Below are 18,834 nucleotides of genomic sequence, written 5' to 3'. Positions count from 1 at the left end.
GGGCGACGAAGCCGGGCGCGGGGGGCGCGCCCTCCGCCACGCCCTCGTCCGGCCCCGCGCTCGTCGCCGGCCGGTGCCCACGCCCCCTGCCAGTGCCTGCGTCCGCCCGGGCACGGCGATCCCGGGCCGCTCGGCGCCTCGGGGCGGGTCCCCGCCGGCCGCACCTGCCCCCGGGGGCGGAGCGCGGCGACAGCGAGCCCCAGCCCGGCGCAAGGCGAGCGAGCGGCCGACCTGCCGCGCACCGCGGGCGGCTGCGGCTCTCCCCGCGCGCCCCCCAGCCCCGGCCCCCCGGACGCGCGCCCGCGCCGCGCCGCGCTCGGCGTCTCCTCGGGGCACCCGGAGCCATGGAGCCGGCCCCGGGCAGCGAGCGCCGCAGCCCCCCCCGGAGCCCCGCGCCCGGCCCCGCGGGCCCCCGCGCCCGCCCCGGGCCCCGCGCCGCCGGACGAGGAGCGGCCGCCGCGGCTCAGCGACAGCGGCCAGTTCAGCGACGGGCCGGAGGACCGAGGTGAGCCGCCCCGCCCCGCCCGCGCCAACCCGAGCCGCCCGGCCCCACGCGCGGCCGGGCGTCGGCGACCCCCGTCCCCGGCCAGCCTTCTCCGGTGACCGCGGGAAAGTTTGCGGTCCGGGTTCCCGGAGGCTCGCAGGGGCCGGGATTGCCCCTCTGGCCGGCGGGCGCGGGCTCCCGGCGTCCCGCGGCCGAGCCGCCCGGGGAAACTTCCGTCCGCCGGCAGCGGCGCGGCGCCCCCGGGCTGGAGCCAGGCCCTCCGGAGCAGCACCCGCGCGGACCCCAGGCTCCCCGGCCGCTGGTCACAGCGGTCGCCTCCCCGCAGGGCGGGGGCCTGGCCGGGGCCACCCTCCCGGTCCGCGCAGGTGCTGCTCCACGCCCGTTCTTCCTGGAGAGCGCCCGGCCGCGGGCCTTCCTCGGACGCGGGGCTTGGACCCGCGTGCCTCCCGGAAGGCATCTTGGCCTCCCGCCCACAGCCAGGGCTCCCCCGTCCCTGCCTGTCCTTGCCCACCCTGCTCTCGTGGCCTGCAGCTCGGATTCTTTGCAGGGATAACCGCCTCTGCCCCTTTCCTTTCTCGCTGCTTAGGAATTGGACCCCCTCGAAAATGATCAACGGTTCCGCCACAGCCGTTGGTGGTGGGTTTGGGGTCTCTGCAGCCAGGCCCTTCCCAGGCAGCCGGCTCTGCACACCGCTACTCTTTTTCCTTTTTTTGAAGCTTTCATCTGTCGACTGTACAGGGTGCTTACATTATTTTAGTTCTAGCAGGTTTCTGTCTTATTCTTAGAGCCTCCTGTATAGCCTCATATTCCGGTTTCGTGTTGGGATGCAGGATCTCTTCCGTAGAGATTCTGAACAGTGGTGTGTGGAACAGGATGGCATGGAAACAGATTTCCCCGAGAAGCGGCGGGGCTGCTGAGCGGGGGACTGGAGCCGCTCCAGCTCGAACGAGTTCTGCACCCCTGCCGCAGGTCCTTTCCCGCCTCCCACAGAACCCGAGAGCCTTGGAGACAGGAGAGGGGATGGCATCTTAGAAACCCAGGCAAAACCGCCGCTTCAGTACTGGGGTGTGAGAATTACCGTTGGCCCGCAAGATTTAAACATTTTGCGCTGAAGAAAGACGGGTGCCCGGGTGCCCGGGCGCCCGGGCTGGGCTTACTTCTGTAGCAATGCGGGTTACTGGTCAGAGCCCGTCAGTCAGCCTCTCCCCACCCCTGCAGAACGACAGACAAGAAACCTATGCTGGGAGGAATTGATGTTTAGTGATATCCAGAGGCCATGCCCCGGCGTTAAAGGAGAACAAGAACCACAAACCTCTTCTTAACTCATTCTTTAGGGTTTCTGTCAGTGGCCAAGTGAACCTCATTTTCTGTTATATTGTCTCCTGAAAGCATCGCTGTTCGCAAACCACTGCGGTGTGGAAGCTTGCACACCACACACACCTCTCTGTTAGGATGTCATGTCCTCCACAGAACCCACGATTCTATGCTGTTCTGAGCTGAAAGTCGCTGTGACATTTCTTTTGTTCCACCCATTCCCGGCTGCAAAGAGTTAATGATAATGAAGACTCCAGTTAAACAAACCAGAAGGCTGCCTGGGAGCTTGGTTGTAATATTTTATATCATCATGCTATTTTCTCTTTCCTATACTCAGTTTTGCTGAGGATGGTGCATGGGCTGTGGCATCCTTCCCACCAAGCGACAGGAACTGGGGAAGAGGAAAACTCCCTGGTCTCAGCTTTCCCTGGGTGCAGTGGCTTTCTGGGAGGCCCAGTCCCCACAGGGTGTGGGGGATGGGCACTCTGTCTACACATACACCTTCCATACGTGTGTGTGTGTGTGTGTGTGTGTGTGTGTGTACTGACTTCCTTCTGAGATGGTAGAACCCTATGGAAGGCCACTTCTGATTCCCATTGGAGAGTTGCTTTATAACCTAGTGGTTTGCAATTTTGGAGACATTTTCTTCTTAGGAGTGATATGGGCTATTTCCCTGAGTTCCAGCGAGCTCAGAATGTCTCAACATTACTATAACAGCTGATTGAGCCTGTGGGTCAGGAAGCAAGCCAGCACTATGTGGTTTAAGACCTCCCGGAACTAACACACACACACACACACACACACACACACACACACACACACACACAGGCCCAGTTGATCTTAGGGGTTCCTTTTCCCCTTTAATACCTATTTCCAAACCTTAGGGTGTGCCGCCACCTTACAGAGTTATAGGCTCTTTCCTCTAGCTGCCCATTACACAACAACAATCAAACAACAATAACAAAAACCTTCCTGCAGAGGATGAAAGCTCAGTGGCCTGATGCAGTGGCTCAGTCCTAGAGCACCTGTGCTTGGGAAACAGAAGCAAAAGGATCCCTGTGAGCTCCTGGCCAGCCTGGACAACACGTCAAATTCTGGGCCAAAGTCTTGTTCAGAGCGAGGCTCAACACACCGACAACAAAAGCGATGCGCTCAGGAGAGACAGAGGAGAAGTAGTTCCGACTGCTAAGGAAACGCCATCTTCACGTGTATCCCCGCCTTTCCTTTTAATACATGTCTCGGCGTTGTCGGGCCCACGTTACAAAATTCAAGTGAGGCTGAAGTCTCACCATGGAAGCGGCTGTGGGCACGGAGGCTGCAGGGCTGCACATGGACCTGAGGCCTGTCTCCGTCTCCGTGAGGCCGCTCTGCCTGGCTCCCGCTTGTGGAGACGCTGCCTTCTGAACCCTCCCTCTCCCCCACATTCCTGTGGCTTAGAGTGTGGGGGCCTCTGGCCTGGATGCAGAAGGCCGATGCAGAGAGCAGTCGCTTCTGAGCTGAGCCCTGTGGGTCCACAGGCTCTACTTCCCCTGCGGGTAGAAGCTGCCCATTTTTGGCAACAGCCATACATGTATCTGTGTATGTATAGGCTGGCTGAGCAGGGGTGCGCGTGTGTAGAGGCCAGAGATAAGCTCAAGTGTCACTCTTCAAGCGCTGTCAGCTTATTTTGGGAAGCGAGCCTCTCGCTGATCCTGAGCTGCTTCATTCCGCTCGCTGGCCAGTGAGCTTCCAGGGCCCCAAGCACGCACCATCATCCTGGGCATTTATATAGGTTCAGGAGCTTGAACTCAGCTTCCCATGTTTGCACGGCAAGTTCTTAACCACCAAGCCCCTCATGAGCCCCTCAGCTGCATTTTTACAAAGGAAACCAACAGACAAGAACAGTTGCATCGAAAGAAAAAAGCCCTTCCTCTTTTGGACAGTGTTTCCATCACAATGACTTCATGTCCCCCCTCCCCCGCTTCAGTTTTACAGTCTCTCAGGGGAGCTACAAGAAAGGTCAGATATGAAGAAGAACTTCCAGTCCTACTGGCTCAGAGAATGCGGAAGCCACAGGAGCAGGCAGTCAGACCCCTATGGCTGCCCCCTGAATCTCCCATAAGGAGTATTGATCCTGCTGTCGTCGGGGGGAGGGGGGGAAGCACCCCATGTGTGGTCAGGGCCAGGTGTGTTGTTGAAACCAGCCAGCTCTGGAAGGAGAAAGAAATGCTGCCTGGCAGAATGCGCAAGGTGTACCCAGTTGTGATTGTCCCTGTGGGAAAGTAAACCAGCCTCTTAAAGGGCTCAAGCCTCTTGAAATGGGTGCTGTCCCAATGCCTGGCAAATGAACCATTCATTTGAGCTGGTATTTAAATGGTGTCGTTTCACTTTTCCTGAAACCAATAGACCAGGATCAAAGGAAAATTGCATGGGTGTGTGTGCTCACATGCACAGGCGGAGGTCAGAGGCCGATGTCCAGTGTCTTCCTTGATTATACTTCATCGTATTTTTTCCTGTAAAATATGTCGTGTTACTTTGGCATGCTGGGCACTCCGAGCTGAAGGTCTCCAGGAGGCCTTAGAAGCAAAGCCTCCCCTTCCCCTTTTTCTTCCTGTCTCCATTTCACCCCCAAGGGTGGTCGCAGAAACTGGGGAGACGGTGCAGCTGTGAAATTGCTTGCCTTGCAAGCACGAGGGCCTGAGTTGTATCCCCGGAAGCCATGTGAAAAATGCTGGGTGTGGTGGCACATGCTTGTGGCCCCCACTGAGGAGGTGGAGACAAGCAGATCCCTGGGGCCCACTGGCTCCGGGCTGAGTGAGGGACACTGTTAAAAACCTGTGCGGATGGTGCCTGAGGAACAAGACCTGAGGCTAACCTCTGGCTTCCACACACATACACACATGTATGTGCACACACACACACACACACACACACACACACACACACACACTTAAAAATCCCAAATGTTAAACCAAGATAGGAAAGAAACTTCAACCCTCATCCCACAAAGATAGCCATAAACCCAACAATTATTGCTATGCCCCACCCCATCCCCTAAGTGTAAGAGCTGGTCACAGGGAAACTCTCTGACTCCCCTTGTCAAATAGTGAATCAACCAAAAGGTCTCGTTCCAGAGGGCCCCTGACCCACACCCACCACGCTGGTGTCTTACAGGAAACACCAGGACTTGGAGCAGACGGGTCTTGTTGAGTTTCTCTGCTTCGTTCATCTCTTCTCTAATCTCATCTCTACAGGAATATGCATTTTTCATTGGATCTGAGCATAAAAATAGCTTCCCTTGGATGCTGGGTCCTTATTTCCAAAACCTTCTATGTCACATAGGATGGATGATCTCTCTTTCTCTTTTCCCCCCTCCTCCCCCTGCCCCTCTTTCTCTCTACCCCCCTTTCTTCTCCCTCTTCCTTCCTTTCCCTCACTCTTTTCACTTTTTCTTTCTTTCCTTATCCTCCCTCCTTCCTTTGTTGCCTTCCTCCTATCCTAGTTGTTGTTCTTACTAATTTTTGAGCAGAGTCTTAAGTACCCCAGGACACACTCAGACTCCCTATGTATTTGAAGATGACCTTGAACTTAGGAGCCTCTCACCTCCGTCTCCCAGTGCAGAGAGTTCAGCATGCCCTTTCCCCGCTTCTAGTTTATACATGCTGTGGGCAGAACCCAGGGCTTCGTGAGAGCTGGGCAGGCTCTGTGCTGACTGAGCTACATCCCCGACCCATCATGCAGATCTTTGTTTCAATGCATTTGTTACCTTTTCCCCCGTGAACCTGTCTGGTAGGTGTGTCAGTCATGACTCTAACTATAGAGGGAGAATGGCCTCCTGTCCTTTCTGCCCCTATGGTGGTAGTCAGTCAGACGAGTGAATGGTGCTTATATGCGATGCATTGCACACTTTCTACAAATGGCGCCTAAGCTCCACCTCTCCATCCATCATTGTCTATAGTGATGTGATGAGGCTGCCCAACCTCGGAAAGATACGTTATGTAACCAGAGCTGGCACAACTGGCTTTTACTTGCATAAGATACATGACCAAAGTTTGGCTCTCTGGTAACCAAGAAATGACACATACAAACTTCTTCTTCTTCTTCCTCCTCCTTCTCTCCTCCTCCTTTTTCTTTTTGTTTTTCCAAGACAAGGTTTCTCTGTGTAGCCCAGGCTGTCCAGGAACGTGCTCTGCAGACCAGGCTGGCCTCAACCTCAGAGATCTACTCGCCCCTGCCTCCCAAGTGCTGGGATTAAAGGGCAGCATCACCTCCACCTGGTTACAGCTTTATTTTTCTAAAAATACTTTTATTCTTATTATTTATTTGTGTATATGTGAATATGTCTGCATGTGAGGAGGACAGACGGTGCCAGAGCCCCTGGAGCTGAACTTACAGGCAGTTGTGAGTTGCCTGATATGGGTGCTAGGAATCAAACTTGGGTCTTCTGAAAGAGCAATATGTGCCCTTAAGCACTAAGCCATTTGTCCAATCCCAATTTTTTTTTCTCAAAGGATAACAAAGAAGTACATATCAAGATCACCCTGAAGATGTGTAAGTGAGCATTGCGGGCGAATTGTCACAGATTCCTGCTCTTGTTAAGGGCTCCTTACATGCAAAGCACAGGAGAGAAATAAAACCTGTTGTACTTGCAGCCTTTTTAAAAGATAGTTCTGGCTTTAGCAGATTCACTGTACTTTCATATTCTGATAGTGTGTGTGTGTGTGTGTGTGTGCAGTTCACTTTCGGAAGTCTTTCCTTGGGAATGCTATAGACCTTGTTACAGAATCTCTCATTGGCTTGGAGCCCACCAAGCAGGGTGTGCTGGCTGGCTAGTGAGTTCCAGGGATCTGTGGTCTCTGTTTCCCAAGTGCTGGGAATTACAAGCGTGTGCTACCAGGCCTGGCTATTTCACAGGGAGAATCAAGCTTGGATCCTCATGTGTGTGTGGCAGACAGTTTATCGAATGAACTACCTCCCCAGATCCCCGAATTAATTAATTAATTAGTTAATCATTTTAATTAGTTGGTTAGTTAATCAGTTATTTGCTTAATGTGTGCTTCATACAAAGGAAGGAGAAAACATGCTGCGTGATCTGGGCCTGACGGTTACTGGTTGCCAAGGGGTACAGTGAGGGCATTTGCACAATCTATGATTCTTTGGTTTGTGTAAATCTAACACTGCTGTTGGGACTGTGCTAGTGGATCAGTGCTCACTGAGGAGGAGCCCAAATGCTTAATCAGGTACTACAGTTCTTTCCCAGTGGAAGGGCTTTGTTGGGATGAGGAAACCCTACTGAGCCGAGCGACTTAGTGCAGGGGACAGAGAATGGCATGGTGTGACCCCAAAGTGGAGAGGCCTGTGGGCTCCTGTAACTCAGAGAGTTTCTGTCGTCCTGTGGAAGCACTTATCTGCTACTGCCAGGGCCTATGGTTTTGTAAGGGATGCCAGGACATTTTATAATTTTGTAGGTTTTTTTTTTTTTAATGTGGAATTTCCTAATTGTGAAAACACATTGTGGGCCAGAAAGAAAACATGTCGGCCCACAGGCTGTGGGTTTGCAATCTTTGGATGAGATGTGTGTTCTGTCATATGGAAATGCCTTACTACTCCCCATCTTCTCTGTTTCCATCAGGTTTACTGGAAAGCAGCACCCGGCTGAAACCTCATGAAGCCCAGAACTACAGGAAGAAGGCATTGTGGGTATCCTGGTTCTCCATCATTGTCACCCTGGCTCTGGCAGTGGCCGCCTTCAGTGAGTATCAGGGTCTGGCCAGTCAATACTGGCCGGTTGCCTGTCTTTCCCTCTAACCCCTGTGGGATGTGCTTTGCTTTTAGTTGACTGTTATTGATGAGCAAAACAAATTTTAGATGGTTGGATAGTTAGAGTACTTATGAATTAGTAAAATGGCTTCACTCCTTTGCAAAGGGAAGAACGTCTGAGGAAGAAATGGAGAGAAATAACCGAGAGCTTCAGTTCTCATCTGTGTGCAGGTTTGTGGAAGCGGATTCTGGCTGGCACCAGCTGAATAGTGAAAATAGTCTCTTGGCAGATGCCTTCAGTTCAGGCTGACATGAGATCTGGATTTTGAGCCTAATGCAACATCACAGCAAGCTCTGTCTTCTCCCTTTTGATTGTGTCTTGTTCAAGGTTGGGCATAAAATCAAGTGTGCAGTTTTAATGAAAGAAAAGCAGAAGGGCTTTCTTCTGGGGTTTTTAGTGCATGAAAACAAAATATTTTCTTACAATTCTGAGATGCTATGGTGAAAATGGAGCAACTTCTGTCTGTAGATAATCCTGTTTGGGGGTCTGGAATTCCTGTGGTGGGTTTTCTCCATTGACATTCGCCACTCGTGAAACACACATGTGCTATTTATTCTTATTAATCATGCTACTATTCACATGTAGCCTAAGCAGGGAGCCACAGCTCAACCTTGGTAGGAATTGTCCTTTTTTTTAAATAGTGGAGAAAAGGGGAATTCGTTTTATAAATTTTGTGATAAAAAGAAAGATTTGTGTGTTCTAAGTGCTAAGCATCCTATAAGGTGCCTCAGGGTAGGAGGAAAAAGGAGCCATGCTCGTTAGGGGACGAGGCTGTATGTGAGTTGTTTAAAATTCTCTTCTGCTGCCTTAGAAGTGCTGCTGGACGCTGGGGCTGGGTCCCCAGGGGGAGGGGTTAGAATGTGACCAAATGCTCCTTTCAAAACTCGGCATATGTTAGTAGAGACAATTTATATTGGAAACACTGTACAATAGTCTGATTCCAAGAAAGCCAAATATTCCAAATACAGAAATAATATATTTCAGGGAATAAAGATTTACCAGTGAGCCAGAAACCTAATCAGGAAGAATCCTGACTTCTGAAAATATAATAGCCTTTCTCTCCCCTCACCTCGCTGCTGCTCTTAGTATTGAGACCGAAATAACAAGGCAGTGGAGGTCCCTTGAGGGTAATTTGGTTGTTGTGGCTGGTAGGGGGACTGGAGATCAGACATGGCGATTTACATATGTGAAGAAGGAGGAATGGGATGAAGGGAAGTGATTTACAGACAGAATAATGGTTCCTCAGACAGGGCCCTGTGCCCTCTGAAGCTGTTAGGGCGGCATCTCTCCCTGGGTGCTTGAATGAGGACCTGAGCATGAAGGGCTCTGAAGGAGTCTTTCTTTTTGGACTAACAGTGTTACGTTTGATGTGCTTAAGCCACATAATAGAGAAAAGATACGAGGAACATTTGGCTTCACTTGTAATATCCAATCAGGTGGATTAGGCTAAAAATGTTCCATTCCTGGGATGGAAAAAGTATACATGAGGCCAGAGCATGGTTTTGTGGAAGGTTTTTGTTTTGTTTTTCCCTTTTCTTTTGAAACCATCTTATCCCTTTATCACAAAGCTGTTTAACTTAAATCCTTCAGCTTCCTCTTAAAAGAGTTATCTTTATCGATTATTCATGTGTATGCATGTTTGTCCATTTGCGCTCCGTACATTCCAGGAGGCCCGAGGAGGGCCTAGAGCTCCCTGGAGCTACACGCCTGTGCATGCTGCAGAGGTCAGAGAGGAAGTCTGCTGTTCTGCTCTATCACTCTCCACCTTATTCCCTTGAGACAGGGTACCTCACTGAACCTGAGCTAGACAGGCAGGCAGAGCCCTCACAGTTCCCGTGCGCCCCACTCGGGGATGGGGTTACCGGCACTTGAAGCTACACTTAGCTGTTTATGTGGGTGCTGGCGATTCAGACTAACATCCTCACGCTTGCACAGCCCCTGTGCTTGCTTTGATCGTGCTTGGTGAGGTAACAACGTGGATGTGCTGAAGCATCGGTGTAAAACTATGGTGATGCATCTTGGAATATTTCAGGGAGAGTCCTAGTTTGCTTTTAAAATAGATTCAGTGTATAATGGGTAGTGTGGAAAATAGCAATCTTCTTATGAAAGAATATGAAAACGGGTCTGTTGTAATAATGAGGCCAGAGAGAGAATAAAAGCTCAGCTTCCAACCTTGAGTTTTGACAACATTGATGTCTTTGTTAAGATCTTTGGAGAAAATGTATTTGGACTCTGTTTTTGAGGCTTGAGTACAAGTTAACTCTTAGGGACGGGATGCCTGCTTGTTCTGTGGGAAATGAAGATATGTAGAAACAACATTAATGAAAGAATCTTTTCCTAAGATGGTGAACAAATGCTCTAATTAAAACAATTTAAGAGAGAAAGGGCTTATTATGGCCAATACTTCCAGGGTGTAATCCATTAGGAGATAAGGCCATGGCAGCTGGAGCCTAACATAGAGGCTTTCATTGCATCCACAGTCAAGAATGAAAGACATACCAAGGTTCCAGCGTCAGCTCCTCTTCTCCAGTTTATTCAGTGTAGCATCCCTGCGAAGGGAATGGTGACACCCACAGTGGGTGGGTCTCACCACTTCAGCTAATACAATCAAGATACAGGCAAGTCCAGAGGCTGGTCTCCAAAGTGAGTGCAGATTCTGTCAAGCTGACAGCTAATTAACAGGAACCATCATAGATACCTAGCTCCATTAAGACAACACAACACAACACAACACAACACACACAACAACCTCAGACTCAATAACAACAACCTCAGACTCAATAACAAAGCACCCTAAACCAAAAGTACTCCAAACCAAGATCTCAGAAAAACTTCATTTAAAATTGTAGTCAGAGGCTAAGGAGACAGCTCGGTCGGTAAAGGGCTAAGGGAATAGGAATCTGAGTCTGCTCCGTGCCGAAAGCCAACCAGCTAACAACCAGTCGAAGGAGCTGCTGTTGTGGTGCACACCTGTAATCCCAACAATGACCGGTGGAGACCAGACTGCTCCCGGCCGGCCGGCCGAGCTTACTTGGTGAGTCTCAGGCTAGTGAAAGACCCTGTCTCAAAAAAAACAAGATGGCGCTGGCGTGGTGATGTGTCCTTTTAACCCCAGCATTTGGGAGGCAGAGGAAAGTGGATCTCTGTGAGAATGAGGCCAGCCTGATCTACATAGCGGGCTCTGGGCCAGCCAGAGCTACACAGTGAGCCCTATCTGAAAAGGAGATAGACAAAAATCCAAGATGAATGGTGGCCAGAGAATGACATTTGAAGTCCTTTGTTCTCCACACACACGTGTGCGCACCTCTACACACACATGTGCAATTGCACATCTGGGCAATTGCAGACCTCAGAACTAGGAAAGCAAATCCCTGTCAGGAGTGAATACTTTTTTTTTTTTTTAATGTGGGGATTAAAAGAAAATTCCCGCATATACGTCTGTGTACCGTGTGCATGGCTGGTGCCCAAGACGAGAAGACAGCATTGGATCCCTTGGAGCTGGAGTCACAGGTAGTTGTGAGCTGCCATGTGGGTGCTAAGAATTCAACCCAGGTCCTCTGGAAGAGCAGCCAGGGCTCTCAGCCAGGGAGGCAACCCTCCAGCCCTTATGTGGAGAATTTTAGCCTATTTGATTTTAATTTAAACTCTTGGCCTTCAGGCATGGTAATATAATGCACATGGGCGTCCTTTAAAAGAGCTTTCCCATTTGTCTGTCATTTTCCTGTGTCTGTGTGTGTGTGTGTGTGTGTGTGTGTGTGTGTCTGTCATGGTAACCGTGTGAAAGCCAGAGGACAACTTTCGGATGCCCAGTCTCACTTTCCACCTGCGCTTGGAGAATTGAACTGTCCCCAGGCTTGACGGCAAGTCCTCTTACGGGCTGAGCCGCTTAATTCCTAGACTGAGGGTAACCAAAGTGAGACAGAGGAAATAGATCAGATGACTTGTCTGTGTTATTAGAAAAGTCTGGGACTTTCTAAGCTGTCCCCTTTCCTCCGCACACATCGTCCGATAGAAAAGGACCGGAACAACTTAGTGGACATGCTGACGTCTGCAGGCCAGGCACTGTGAGGCTGAAGCAGGGGGGTTGAGAGGGTGGGGTCAGCCATAGCTTGGCTCAAAAAAAAAACAAAAAAGAAAAAAAGGGAGGGAGGGAGGAAGGCAGGGTCTGAGGGTACCCCAAGTTTCTAAGAGTCAAGTCTGAGTGTTTAGAATTCTCTCTCTCGCTCTCTGTCTCTGGTTTTTTAGGCCAGGGTTTCTGTGTGTAGCCCTGGAACTTGTTCTGTAAAGCAGGCTGGCTTCAAACTCACAGAGATCTGCCTGCCTCTGCCCCCCTCCCCCCAACTGGGGTGGGGGGAAACTGGGATTAAAGTTATGTACCACCACAACCTGGCTGTTTAGAACGGTCTTAAAGGTCCATGCTCTTTGGTCTACCTTGGAATCACAGGGTGGATTCCTTCTCAGAGAGCCCTCCGTAGCTGTTAGCCCCACCACCTGAATGTGTGGCCATCCTGTGTAGGAGAATAAAGATCCTCTAAAGAGAAATTTGTGCCCCTCTCTCTGGTTCTCAGATTATCAAAATCATGTAACTCAAGAAACTGGAATTTCCCCAGGAATCTCAGGAGCTGGAGCCTGGTGCCAGCCAGAGAGGGGCTTGTTCCTAGAAAGAGATTCACACAGTTCCTGTCAGACGAGTTGCAGGAGACATTGGAGCCCAGACGCTGCTGGGCCATGGAGGGGCGGGACCGCACCTTGACAGGAGTGCTTAGCTGTTAGCGTTTCTTGCCTTCTCTGTAAACCTAACCCTCCTGTCGGCACTCTTGTGGGGGGGGGGGAGAGTCAGCGGATGCCTTTGCTCCTTTTCCCAGTGTGGCTGTGTTGAGCAATTTCCCGCTTTCTGCTTTTCACTTATTTGTATAATTGGCCTGCTGAGAATGAGTGGCCGGCCTGACTGGTTAAGGCTTCCAAGGCCAGGCTCTGATCCTAACACTGCTGACAGAGATCTCCTTACGTGCTGCCTTTCTCCGTTTGGCTCCCCTTTCTTCTGGCTGGGTTACGTGGTGCTTGAGCCTGTGTCTCTAAGGCCTTTCTTTCCCTGAGAGACTCCCCAAAGTCTTCAGCATCGAGCAGGTATTCTGCAGGTGGATAATCTCTTGCTGGGTTTGCTGGTCTTCTATTCATTTTTATTCAAAAGAGAAGCCTGCACATGTTAACCATTCATGAGCCAAGAGGTACTTCCCTGCCTTCTCCCTTTCCTGCACAGGCACCGTGCCCTGGCTGCTCTCTGCTTGCAGCTTCTCATCCATATGCTGTCTTCTCCCTGCTGGTCTTTAGACGGCATGAGCGTCTCCGCAGGAACAGCCTCCGAGTGAAGCATTTGCTGCTGCTGACCTGGGCCACGAGGCCTTCAGGGGGATGTGGGCAGGAAGTCCCAGCCACATCCTGGGGGTGTTGGTGCTGGGATAAGTCATCCCTGTCAGTGTGCTCTGTGGATGATAACTACAGAGGCTGCTTCAGGGAGGTGGACACAGAAGCAGGAACCACGCAGAAACTGCCTCTGGGAACTTTGCCCTGCAAACTTCCTGCCTCTGGACTCTTCCTCCCAGTCTTGGGGTCATGTCACCAGAGATGCTTAGGGCACCCTCTGAGCTTGCCGGCCCTGGGACGCTCAGGATCACAGAGCAGCGTTCTAGTCTGATCTGTGTCCCGTCAGGCCTGCAAGACCTAGTCTTGGTTCCTGTTTCAACTGGTCTTTTCTCATCCCCCAACTTACTGGGTTTGCAGTTGGCAAATGTGCCTGTGGTCCACGGGTGCTGCTGTCTGCCTTCAGACCCTGCGTTTGCTCGTCTCTTTCTCCTAGGTGCCTTGCTTCCAGGCTCCTAGCCATTTTACTTCATTATACTGTAACGTATTTAGCTTACTTCATTTACTTTTTGTTGTGTGTGGTGTGATTTGCTTGGGTTCTTGTGCACAGATGTGCACTCTTGTGTATAGGGGTCAGGGGTCAACACTGGCTGTCTTCCTCATTCACTGCCTCAATTTTTATTTCTATCAGTATTTTTTGTTTTGTTTTGTTTTTTTAGGATCGTTGTTTCCTGGACCTGGATCTCATTGATTTGGTTATGCTTACTGGCCAGTGTGTTCCAGTGAGTCACCTGTCTCTACTCCCCCAACACTGAGATGACACACATGTGCCAAAAAAAAAAAAAGTAATGGTGGGGATGCAGAGTGGGTATCTACCTGCTTGTCCAGCAGGAACTTGCTGACTGAGTCATCTCCTCATCCCTATTTGATTTTATGCAGGGTCTTGCTGTGTAGCTCAAACTGGCCTCAAAATCCTCCCCCTCCCACCTCAGCCTCCTGCGCACTGGATGACAGGTGCTTACTGTAACACCTGTTTTCTCACTAAATTTCATTTAACCCTTAAAACAGAAATTTAAAAAACAAAAAACCTCGTCAAGGAAGCCCCCAAGGTTCCCCAGAGTGGTTTAAATGTCTTTCTCCATGGGCACTGAGGAGAGGACAGTCAGGCAGCAGTTGAATCACAGCGGTGCTGCTTCAGTGATAATCTGCGGTCCTCGGTGCGGTCATCCTGGCCTCTAGTCTTTATTTCCAGCCTCTGACACAGTTCATCTGGAGGCACTGGTTGCAGTAAATTTTGACATCTCTCTGCTGAGGCCACCATGGACACGGTGGCTTGAGAGTGTTTTCCAGTGTGCATTCCAGACAAAGAAATGGTGGCTTGCTCCCTGCTCAGGTACACGGAGAGAGCCTGAGAGGCAAAGCTGCCCCTTGGGCTCTGTTGACTCTGTGGGAGGGTAGTTCCAGGAGCCCCGCCCCCGCCCCTCAGCCCCTGCCACTCCCCCTCACCCCTCTTGCCACCAGCCACCCTTTCCTTGCTCCTGAAGGCTCCAGACTTGCACTGAGGGAGCCTGGCCTCCACTGCTGCTAGGAGAGCGCCTCTCCCCCAGTTTCTAAGCTCACAAAGAGCTGCTGTTTGCAGCCAGGGGTGGAGGAGGGGTTCAGCAGCTGCTTGCCTATCCTGCCTCCCTTCTCAGTGCTTTCTGCACACAGCCCTAATTAAAGTGTGGCCAGGGTGCATTAGCGCGCTCAGCCGTTCTTCTAACCCTGCCAGGCCGGTTCCAAGATCCTAGCTCAGGTCTGGAGGGGAGGAGCTGCCCTGGGAGATGGTGAGGCCTTATCTGGCTGCCTCTCTGTCTGTGAGCACCACTGTTTGGTAGCCAGCTGGAAGAGAGGTTTCCTGCACCGCCTGATGCACCAGGCTGTGACCTGGGCCTCTGAGAACTGTCCCCTTCAAGGTGAAGTTCTGGTGCAGCTCCTGGACAAGATAGGACGCCAAAGGGTCCAGTACTGTGTTCTGGGATATGAGGGCATCTGACAGAAACAGGGGAAAACAGTTGAGGGGTGGGAAGGAGAGAGAGAGGGAGAGAGAGAGAGAGAGAGAGAGAGAGAGAGAGAGAGAGAGAGAGAGAGGTTGACACTAGCACAGAAGGATATGGGGCTGAAGGTCAGGCTTGAGTTGAAAGAGTTCTTGCCTGGTCTAAGGAGCCCTAGGTTTAATTCCTAGCACAGCACAGCACGTGGTGCCGCCTGCCTCTAATCCCAATGCTCCAAAGGGAAAGGCAGGAATGTCAAAGGTCAAGGTCACCCTCCAGCTATGTAATGACTTTCAAGACCTTGTTCTGACAAACTGAAGGGGTGCTGGAGAGTTCAGGTCCCAGAGTCCAGGTCAGGCGGCTCACAACCAGTTGTAACTCAGGTTCAGCTTATTAGATCTTCTTCTGGCTTCCTCAGCATCCTCCCTCGCCCCATATACACATAAAAATAACTTAAAGAAAAAACCAAAGAGGGAATGTTTCTCTTAGCATCTTTGCCTGTTTCTGTGATAAAATACTCTTGACAAAAGCAGCTGAGGGAAGGAAGTGTTCATTCTGGCTCCTGGTACCGTCCAACATGGCAGGGACGTCACAGCAGTGGGAACTTGAAGCAGCGGTCACATCGCATCCAGAGTCAAGGGGAAGAGAGTGATAACTGCCCACCAGTGTCAGCGCGATTTCTCCATTTTACACAGCCCAGGACCCCCGGCTAGGGGATGGTCTCACCCACGATTAACATGGGTCTTCCCATATCAATTAAGATAGTGAAGAAATTCCTTCCAGACATTCTAGATTCTGTCAACCTGATGGCTAACTATCAGAAAGCTCTCCTTCATTAACTCCTACCCGTGAGCAATGGCCACGCCCCTTCCAGCTTGTGGCTGTGTTCTTACGGTCCTTAGTGAGTGAAAGCATCTGAAAGTTGTCTGTCCCGAGAAAAGCGCAGGTCCAAGCAGGCAGGTGATGATAGACAGAGGCAGAAGAGAACTTCTCCCAGCTCAGCAAAAAGCCTTGCTGTCATAGACACGCATAGCTGTTTTTCCCTCTGACACAGTGCTGTCATTTATAGATTTCACACTTGAGAACAAAAAATGTAAAAAAAAATTTTTTTCATAATGTTTTAGGCAACTTTATGATTTTGTGTTGAGCCATGTTCATAGCCGTGCTCAACTATGTGTGGCCCACGAGCTCTGAGCTGGACACTGGCTGGGTCCTAGAGTGATGCCAATTACAAGCTCCTTGAAGCCACCTTCTCCACCGCCCTAGAATAAGGCACTAGTGGAAGACTCAGTGAAGAGTCTAGCTGGACACTTGCTAGCTGTCCTCGGGGAGTCCTGGGGGGAAGGTGCCTGGCCTCAGTCGCAGGAACAGTGGCTACAAGGTCCACACAGCAGCACTGTTGCAGACAGGTGGGTGTCTCAAATACTTAGACATGGAGGTGGCCCAACAACTTACCTTCTCAACATTCTGGAAGCAGTGTGTCTGAGAGAGCAGGGTGTGTCAGGAAGCAGTGTGTCTGAGAGAGCAGGGTGTGTCAGGAGCGGTTTCTCCACAGCTCTCTCTTTCTGGCCTGTAGATGAGTATCCTCCCAAGCCATCCTGAGGTCCCCCCCTGGGTTTGTGCCCTCCTTTCACCCTCCTCCAAGTCGGCAGTCCCGTTGGATTATGACACCTACATCCCAAAAGGGTTTCACTTAAACTCCACTTCAAAAGGTAGCCGTCGGGTTGCTGAGACAGCTTGGCAAGTACAGGCACTTACAGCCAAGCCAGATGGCCGGAGTTTATTCCCCAGGACTCACTCGGTGGAAGAAGAGCACAGCTCCATCAAGCCGTCTTCTGACCTTACGTACACTGTGGCACATGTGCGTACACACACACAAGTGTAATGAAATGAAGCACCACCGCGTGCCGAGGTGTTGGGGGTTTAGAAGCTCAGCACACGAATTTTAAGGAGACACAGTTTCATGGCCCACAACAACCACCTTGGGCAGCACCAAAACAGGTGAGAGAAATGAAAACCTTAGAACGGAGAACGTTGGGGCTAGTGGGATGGCTCAGAGGTTAAGATGGCTGCTCTTCCAGAGGTCCTGAGTTCAACTCCCAGCAACCACATGGTGCCTCATGACCATCCGTAAACGGATTTGATGCCCCCTTCCTTCCAGCATTCAGACAGAACACTCACGCATAAAAAAGAATTACATAAATAAATAAATTACAAAGAAAAAGAATGTTGCCTTTTGTGAAAGGATAGGCTGGTCTAAATACAACCCGCTGGCCAAGGGAACGAGAGGAGAGTCCTGTGCCCTGCGCGGCTCTGGGTGCGGAGAGGAGGGGTGGCGCAGGAGCCTTTGCCATGATCTCTAGACGCGAGGCTGGCTTCATTCAAGGTCGTATTCACAACTCAGAAAGAATACAGGGGCCGGTGGGATAGCTCTAAGCCTGAAAGCCCGAGTTCTGCCCCTCAGATCCGCATGCTGTAGCGAGAGAACTGAATCTTGCAAATTGTCCTCTGACCTCCATAGTTGTGTCACACACACACACACACACACACACACACACACACACTAAATGCTAATTTTTAATAAAAAATTTATTTTGGCAATATTCTAGTTGTAGTTCAGACTTCTCCCAGCATCCCCTGCTTCCCCGGCTCTCTTCCAGCTGTTATTCTTGTGTGCACGTGCTCATGTGTGGGTGCAAATCCATGACGGCTGCTTGTGAGGAGGCCAGCTTCTGGAGTCCTTCTTCAGGCACTGGACATGGAGGTGAAAGTATCGCACCAACATAGGGTCCTTTGCAACAGGCACCCGGGTGTGGCACAACCAGCTCATGGCATAAAGACTTTTAAACATTTCTAAAGTGTACACCAATCGCCTTAACTATAGGGAGACTAAGAAAACATCTACACATCAGAGAATACCTTGTGAAACATAGAAATAAGCCACTGGTTAGAAAACATTTACAAACTTCATTCATGTGCAGCTCAAGCACTTGTGTGTGTGTGTGTGTGTGTGTGTGTAAGAAGCCAGAGGTTGATTCTAGTACCCCCTGCATCACTCTACACTTTATTGTTATTGTTTTTTTGTGGGTGGGTGGTATGGGATGCTACGAGGTCTCTCACAGAACCTTGATGTTTAGTCTAGATTGGCTGTCCCAGCCTCCCCAGGATGTAGCCCAGCCCCTCTGTATGTAGGTGTTGGGGTCCTGCCTCAGTGCTCACACATGCATAGTGTGATCCCCCTGGGCCGGATCATTGCGCTAGCACTTTAGTTTGTAACAGCAAAAACTAGGAAGGAGGCAGCTCCCATTAGGAGGAAACCCGAGCCAGCCCCCCTGCCTTCAAACAGCGCGTCTATACTTAGCAGCAGTTTTTAAGTATACCCACTTTACTATCCTAAAATGAGCTTCCATCCACACACTCCACCAATAAAAATAGTGTTGTTTCCCAAATACAGTGAAATGGAGAAAATGAAAGGCAATGTTTGAAAAGCAGGTGCATATTTAAACTTGTAAATGCTCAGTGGGATGTACTGATGGAGACAAGTGAGTTTAAAGTACAAAGGATGAGTTTGGACTTGAGACAGGGCGAGACAGAGCCATCCCGCGTTGCCGGCGGTTTCCTTTGTGTGACGTCATGAAGAACTGCGTGTGCAGTGTATGTAAAGGACCGTCAGGATGTAATAGCTCCCAGGAGACTGTGTCTGAAGCGTTTAGTGCTTTGATGGGGTTGTCCTGAGTGACAGAACTTCTTAGAATTTCTTAGAATTTCATACCTCTTTTAAAGGTCTGAATAAAACCTGTACTCTTTATTCAGAGGGTCGT

General features: G+C 50.7%; 1 protein-coding gene across 1 annotated transcript in view; it reads left to right on the top strand.

The window, feature by feature from the left end:
* Nucleotides 1-209: 209 nt before the first annotated feature.
* The window catches only part of Tmem163 (transmembrane protein 163), a 161,674-nt gene continuing 143,049 nt past the window's right edge, over nt 210-18,834 (top strand). The window contains 3 exon segments of the mRNA XM_021641417.2: nt 210-379; nt 381-505; nt 7,431-7,550. Coding sequence (XP_021497092.2) covers nt 345-379; nt 381-505; nt 7,431-7,550 — 280 coding nt within the window. The 5' untranslated portion in view covers nt 210-344.

This window comes from Meriones unguiculatus, chromosome 18 (genome assembly GCF_030254825.1).
Source record: "Meriones unguiculatus strain TT.TT164.6M chromosome 18, Bangor_MerUng_6.1, whole genome shotgun sequence".
Classification (NCBI taxonomy): domain Eukaryota; kingdom Metazoa; phylum Chordata; class Mammalia; order Rodentia; family Muridae; genus Meriones; species Meriones unguiculatus.
This window is presented reverse-complemented; position numbering and strand designations above follow the sequence as displayed.